This window comes from Chiloscyllium plagiosum, chromosome 20, assembly GCF_004010195.1.
Source record: "Chiloscyllium plagiosum isolate BGI_BamShark_2017 chromosome 20, ASM401019v2, whole genome shotgun sequence".
In the NCBI taxonomy this organism is placed as follows: domain Eukaryota; kingdom Metazoa; phylum Chordata; class Chondrichthyes; order Orectolobiformes; family Hemiscylliidae; genus Chiloscyllium; species Chiloscyllium plagiosum.
The window spans coordinates 26,205,153-26,212,797 of record NC_057729.1 but is presented as its reverse complement, the minus strand read 5'-3'; the positions used below and the strand labels follow the sequence as shown (position 1 = coordinate 26,212,797).

Below are 7,645 nucleotides of genomic sequence, written 5' to 3'. Positions count from 1 at the left end.
CTTTTGACGAGAAGCTCCACCGCTCTCGTCACCCTTGAAGGTTCCTTTATCTTACCACTTCTTGCCTGTCTCGGAGGGGCATATTTATTCATCACTTGCAACAACTTTTCCTTAAACAGTCTCCATATGTTTATAGTGCCTTTACCATGGAACGATTGCTCCCAGTCCATGCTTCCTAACTCATGTCTAATTGCATCATAGTTTCCTCTTCCCCAATTATATATCCTCCCATTTTGCCTAATCCTCTCCTTCTCTATAGCTATGTAGAATGTGAGGCAGTTTTGGTCACTATCACCAAAATGCTCTCCCACCACAAGATCTGATACCTGCCCCGGCTCATTGCCGAGCACCAAGTCTAGAATGGCCTCTCCCCTCGTCGGCCTGTCAACGTACTGAGTTAGGAAACCCTCCTGAACACACCTTACAAAAACAGCTCCATTCAAATCTTCTGCTCGAAGGAGGTTCCAATCAATATTGGGAAAGTTAAAGTCACCCATTACAACAACCCTACTACGTCCACACTTTTCCAAAATCTGCCGAGCTATGCTTTCTTCCATCTCCCTGCTGCTATTGGGGGGCATGTAGTAAACCCCTAACGAGGTGACTGCACCCTTGCTGTTCCTAATTTCCACCCATACTGACTCGGTAGGCAGATCTTCCTCGACAATGGAAGCTTCTGTAGCTGTGATACCCTCTCTGATGAGAAGTGCTACACCCCCTCCTCTTTTTTTCCCTCCTCCCTATTCTTTTTAAATGCTCTAAACCCTGGAACATCCAGCAACCATTCCTGCCCCTGAGAAACCCATGTCTCTGTTATGGCCACAACATCATAGCACCAGGTACTGATCCATGCTCTAAGTTCACTTTTATTCTTGATACTCCTTGCGTTAAAGCAAACAAACTTTAACTGATACCTTGGTTCCTTGCCAGGAAAATCCTTCCCACTAGCTGGTCTACCTCTTGCTACTGCCTCATCTGCATCAACTCTCATCTCCGGTATACAGTTCTGAAATGGAAAGCCACAACTCTCTAACTTCAAATAATGCTAATCTTTCTAAAGTTGATCTTGTCCAGTGCATGTCCTGTGTGACGTAATCTGGATGCCTCTAAGTTTTTTATGTCACCCTATCATCTGTATGTCCTTGCTTACCATGCCTGTACTGCTCGTAAACAAAGCTTTTCACACTCTACTTAGGTACATGTGACAATAAATCACATCAACTCAATGATGTTAACTGAGTTTTCATTGTTCATTGGCTATGACTAGTTTATCTGCTAACAGTGTTGCTTTAAGGTTTTATTGCCATATCTCTGCATCCCCACCAAAAATTGTTAAGTTATTAGAGCTTGAAATTCAACTAAACTCTTTACTCATCTGTGCATAGGCAGTGGAATATTCACCAATACAAATGGATTACAAAAGGTAGCCGATATTCTTGAGGTAAGATGGTCTTTAGTAAATTGTAATGTTCTTGTTAACTTTGCAGTGTTTTTAGAGCGCCGTGTGGTTTTGAATGAAATTGCATCTTTCGCTTTAATAACATGATCTAAAGAATTGGCTCCTCTTTAGAATTGATTCGTATTTATTGCAAAATATGTGATTGTGCTTGCTTCCAATATGAACTAAATATACAAAGGATGCTGGCAGTATTGTGCCATGATAGTAGTGTCTCTACTCTGTCTGAACAGGTTGATTAAAATAACTACAAAAAGATGCTAATTATAGAAAATGGGATATAGTCTGCAGCATAGTGATGCACACCCCCAGGTTTGTATCTCTGAGAGAGATTTGCACAGTCTTTTGCATAGCAGAAGTGATGTGTTTTCAGAGTTCCTAAGATAATGTGACAGTGCACCTCCCAGATGTTACTGTGAATCTATTTGTTGTCGTCCACTGGGTGGCAGTATTCCCTATGAATTCCCTTCCTCAGCATTCCCGCCTGACCCCACAGGCCCTTCCCTCATAACCTTGTGCTGAATGAATTCTGTGTTTGTTGTGGGAGCAGTGCCAAACAATGGCTTTCTCCCTGGTCACTGAGTGAGGTCAAAGCTTTATTTGCAAACTCGTCATCCAATCTGACACCAAGTTCAATTTATGGCCTTACCTTCCACAGCAAGCGCATTCTCTGTACTACCTGTTATTTTGGCCCTGCCTCAGCCCCTCAGTTGCTGAAATCCTCCCCTCTAGCTTTGTGCAGACTAATTCCAATTCCGTTATCTGTAAACTTCCAATTTGGCAGCAGAGCTCCCAAATCTCTGCTGCTTGAGGAAAAAGCAGAGTAAATCTTAATTGCAATGTTGAAACAATCCACTATTCAAAAAGAGGATTTGAGATAGTAGGCACAAACCAAGGTACACAAGAACAGCAACAAGAAATGGCATCCAGAGGACAAATTAAACTGACAACCTGTAGTTACTCCGCAGAGCTCAAAACCTTTGTACAAGAATATGGCTTTTCAACAATATAACTGGCTGTTGTGTGGAATAGTTGGTTGTATTATTGAACCGCCACATCTTTGTACAAACTACAAAGATTCCTGTCAGCTGATGTGTGACCTTGAAATTAATGGAACAATTTGAATGCATAATTGGAATTGTCATGGGTGTGACCCATTCCTGTCTGTTTGTTGTGGCCAAGGTTTTGCATTGTTAAGAGTAACTACAGATTCTCTGTTTAACTTGCTCTCTGCAAGTGTAATTTCCTGTTACCTTTCTCGCTTTGGATGGAGAAGAGAGGGAAAATGGTCACCCCAAATATTGTCACAATTCCCTTTTTAGTCGTGAAGAATATTTCTTGTAATAATGGATGCAATGTTTTACATGGCCCTTAAAAGAAGGCAAAGGCAGTACATAGTGTTGATTTGTGCCTTGAATGGTAATGTCATCAATTAAGTGGAGCGTGTGTATAAAAAGGGAAGTGACAATTGTAAAATGAAACTTTTATTTTCCTTTGCAAAGTAGACTTGAAGGTTGCTTAAGGCTTTTAAAATCTGGCAAGTCTGATGTAGCGAAATTGTTCATTGTTACGAAGAATTCATATGATGTGTCCAGTGAAAGATATATTGACAACTGCTAATGTGGGTGCAGATCATACAGTATGGTGTCAGTCACAGAAATTGAGTCATACAGAAAACGATGAATGAGGAGTCTTGATGGCGGAATGAAATCTTCAGTCATGGGAAGCAAATAGCTAATAGAAAATCAGAAATCATTCAGGAGCAAGGGGCAGATACTAGAGCAGGAACAAATTGGAACTAATTCAGCAGCATAGCAGAAAGCTGAGCTCCCAAAAGCACATCCGCTACTGCTGCAGAGTTAGACCTGCACAGAATAAGCACTTTCAAAAGTAAAGATGCAGGTTGCTCAAGCTTAAAGTTAGATGATTGTCAAAGTATTTGGTCCAGAATTATTGTAGATTTCCATACAACAGGTGAAAAAGAACACAAGAACTAGGAGCAGGCAGTTCAGCCCCTTGAACCTACTGCTCCAGTTAATATGATGAAGGTCTCAACTGTACTGTTCTGCCCAGTCCTGAAACCCATTAACTCTTTAATCCATTACTGATTAAAAATCTATTTTATCTCCAATTTATTCAGTGTCGTGACATCCACTGCACACTGGGGTGATGAATTCTCTACATTTGCAAGCCTTTTGAGAGATTGTTCTCAGCTCAGTTTTAAATCTGCCACCCCTTAGAGTAAAACTATGACCTCTTGTTCTACGTTGCCCCACAAGGGGAACCATCCATTCTGTGTCTACTTTGTTAATACCCTTTAGCACCTATATACCCCAGTTAGATCTCCTGTCATTCTTCTAAAAACCATGGAGCATAGGCCTCAACTGCTCAAACGATATTCCATATGACAAGCCTTTCATCTCTGGAGTTAATCTTGTAAACCTTCTCTAAACTGCTTCTAATGCAATGACATCCTTCCTAACGTAAGTGGACCAAAACTGTATGCAGTCCTCCAGATGTGATCTCACCATTGCAGCAATATGTCCATACTTTTATATTCCATTCCTTTAGCAGTAAATGTTAATATTGAAGTCTATCAGGATGGTATTAGAGGTGTGTACTGGAGCTAGTGATAAACTTGCTGTAGTAAATCTGTATTTGTATTTGTATTAAATCTGCCTTTTTCAGATTGTTTTCTGCATTGATCGTCCGGAGAGTACTGCAGCACACACTGTGGGCCAGAATGTGAGCAAGCACTACAAGGTTTGCTTTGAATTTTGTGTTTTTTTTTCTTAAAATTGGTGTTCAAAGAAGACTATTATAGATTTTTACAGCAGAGAACAGCGGGAGCTGGGTGGAAGTGAGGTCAGAGCAGGGAGGCTGTTTGGGAAGGCAAGTGATTGTTATTGAAGTAGGTGTGTTGTAAGTTCCAGGTCCTACACAGTAGGGCTTCCCACCCACCCTCCTCCTAAATAAGAGTCCACAGACTTGCAGCAGGAAGAGTGGGAGTATTGATCAGGCGGCCTACAGGGAAGGTGAATCACCGCTTTAAATTTTCAAAAAAGTTCTGTTCCAGCAGCAGGAAGAGCGGGAGCTCTAACCATGAGGGACTCTCATGTGTTGTTATGGTAAGGCTTTTCAATTTATATTTCTTATGTATCGTGTGATTAGAAGTTTAATTGGTTAATTGAATGAAACCGTAACAGAGAAGTACTAGAAATTATTTAATACATAAATTGTAAAAGTTAGTTAAATTATGGCTGGACTGGTGATGTGCTGTAGCCATACAATGTGGGAGTTGGCTGATTCCATTGTGAACAGTAGTTCACAATGCAGAACATCTGCACCGTGTGTTGGTTGCTGGAAGAACACTCAATCAGAATTGATGATCTGGAATCTGAGTTTCAAACACTGCGGCATGTCCGTGAGGGAAAGAGTTAACTGGACGCTTTGTTTCAGGAGGCAGTCACACCTAGTCAATTAAGTAATTCAAATTCAGTAAGGGTTCAGGGACAACAGGGTGTGACTGTCAGTGAAGCAGCTAGGGGGATTCTGAGTTCAGGAGTGGAGGAGCCTCAGCCCTTTACATTGTCCAACAGGTATGAGATTCTTGCACCCTGTATGGATGAGGGAAAGGGCTGTGGACAGGATAAGCCAGCTGGCACCATGATGCAGAAGGCCATTCAAGAGGGGGGGGAGCAAAGAGACAAGTAGTTACAGGGGATTCTATAATTAGCAGGACAGATAGTATCCTATGCAAGCCGGATCGGGAGTCCAGAATGGTGTGTTGCCTGTCCAGTGCCAGAATGCAGGACATCTTCGACCAACTTGAAAGGATTTTGGAACGGGAGGGGGAAGATCCAGTTGATGTGGCTCATGTTGGGACTAACAACATAGGCAAGGCTAGGAAGGAGGGCCTGTTTGGGGATTATCAAGCACTAGGAAGGAAATTGAAGTACAGGTCCTCAAGCGTCATAATCTCCGGATTACTGCCCAAGCCATGTGCCAATTGGCGTAGGGATAAGAAAGTTTGGGAAGTAAATACGGAGCTAAGGGATTGGTGTGGGAAAGAGGGATTCATTTCATGGGGCATTGGCATCAGTTTTGGAACTGGGGGAATCTGTACCGTTGGGACGGTCTCCACCTGAACAGATCTGGAACCAGTGTTCCAGCGAAAAGGATAAATAGGGTCAATAGGATTTTAAATTCTGAGTCGGATGAAAGGGAAAGCGAAAGTGTTGGAGTATGGAGTTAAGTAGAAAGATAAGCAGCAGGCTAGCATGTGTGCAGGTGGGTTTAAGCTTGAGGTTGACTAGGAATGCAGCAAAAAGGAAGGATAACTTAGGGCATCTTATGATTTCAAATATCTCTAATAATAAGAAAGTTATCATTAAGGCACTTTACCTGAATGCTCGTAGTATTCATAACAAAGCAGATGAATTAACAGCACAAATCATCGTGAATAATTATGATGTAGTAGGCATCACCGAGACGTGGTTGCAGGGGTTCAGGACTGGCAGTTAAACATAAAAGCATTTACAACTTATCGAAAAGACATGAAGGTGGGCAGATTGTTAGTTGCCTTGTTAGTTAAAAATGAAATTAAATCTATGGCACTGAATGACATAGGGTCAGATGATGTGGAGTCTGTGTGGGTGGAGTTGAGAAGCCACAAAGGCAAAAAAAACCCATAATGGGAGTTATGTGCAGACCTTCCAGCTGTGGTCAGGACCAGGAAATAGATGAGGTATGTGAGAAATGCACGGTCACGGTGATCATGGGGGACTTCAATATGCAGATGGACTGGCAGAATAATGTTGCGGTGGATCCAAAGAAAGGGCATTTGTGGAATGCTTACAGGATGGCTTTTTGGAACAGCTTGTGTTGGAGCCCACAAGGGAGCAGGCTATTCTGGACTTAATGCTATGTAATGAGCCAAACTTAATAAAAGATCTTAAAGTAAAGGAACACTTAAGAAGCAGTGATCATACTATAGTAGAGTTCAGTCTGCAGTTTGAAAGAAAGAAGGCAAAATCTGACGTAATGGTGTTACAGTTAAATAAAGGTAATTACAGGGGCATGAGAGAGAGAGAGAGAGGAACTATCGAAGATCAACTGGAAGCAGAACCTAGTGGGGAAGACAGTAGAGCAACAAGGTCAGGAGTTTCTAGGTCTGATCGAGGAAGACTACAAAAACAAACAACGGACAACAAAGAGAGAAATAAGGAAGGAGGGCATCAAATATGAAGGTAGGCTAGCCAGTAATTTTAGAAATGACTGTAAAAGTTTCTTTGAATAGATAAGAAACAAACGAGAGGCAAAAGTAGACATTGGGCCGCTCCAAATTGTTGCTGGAAAGCTAGTGATGGGAGATAAGGAAATAGCGGAAGAACTTAGTAAGTACTTTGTGCCAGTCTTCACAGTGGAAGATATGAGTAATATCCCAACAATTAAGGAGAGTCAGGGGGCGGAGTTGTTCAAGAAAGGATCAAGACAAAAGATGGAAAATTATAGGCTGATTAGCCTAACCTTGGTTGTTAGTAAAATTCTAGAATCCATCGTTAGGGATGAGATTTCTAAATTCTTGGAAGTGCAGGGTAGGATTAGAACAAGTCAGCATTTAGTTAATGGGAGGTCATGCCTGACAAACCTGTTAGAATTCTTTGAAGAGGTAACAAGTAGGTTAGACCAGGGAAACCCAGTGCATATTATCTACCTAGATTTCCAAAAGGCCTTTGATAAAGTGCCTCACGGGAGACTGCTGACTAAGGTGAGGGCTCCTGGTGTTCCAGGTGAGCTACTGGCATGGATTGGGGATTGGCTGTCTGACAGAAGGCAGAGAGTTGGGATAAAGGTTCTTTTACAGAATGGCAGCTGGTGACAAGTGGGGTCCCACAGGGTTCAGTGTTGGGACCGCAGCTGTTCACTTTATATTTTAATGATCAGGATGAAGGGACTGGAGGCATTCTGACGAAGTTCGCCGATAATACGAAGTTAGATGGACAGGCAGGTAATTCGAAGGAGGTGGGGAGGCTGCAGAAAGATTTACACAGTTTAGGAGAGTGGTCCAGGAAATGGCTGGAATTCAACATGAGCAAACGCAAGGGCTTGTACTTTGGAAAAAAGAATATAGGCATGGACTATTTTCTAAACGGTGAGAAAGTTCATAAAGTCAAAGTACAAAGGGAT

At 42.0% G+C, this 7,645-nt stretch overlaps 1 protein-coding gene across 6 annotated transcripts in view; it reads left to right on the top strand.

Annotated features, from left to right (window-relative positions):
* Nucleotides 1-7,645, top strand: part of rtel1 (regulator of telomere elongation helicase 1) — a 160,229-nt gene that overhangs the window by 57,890 nt on the left and 94,694 nt on the right. For all 6 annotated transcript variants that reach the window (XM_043710324.1, XM_043710325.1, XM_043710323.1 and 3 more), the window contains 2 exons: nucleotides 1,386-1,441; nucleotides 4,145-4,219. In XM_043710324.1, the coding sequence (XP_043566259.1) occupies nucleotides 1,386-1,441; nucleotides 4,145-4,219 (131 nt within the window). The remainder of the gene's footprint in view (nucleotides 1-1,385; nucleotides 1,442-4,144; nucleotides 4,220-7,645) is intronic.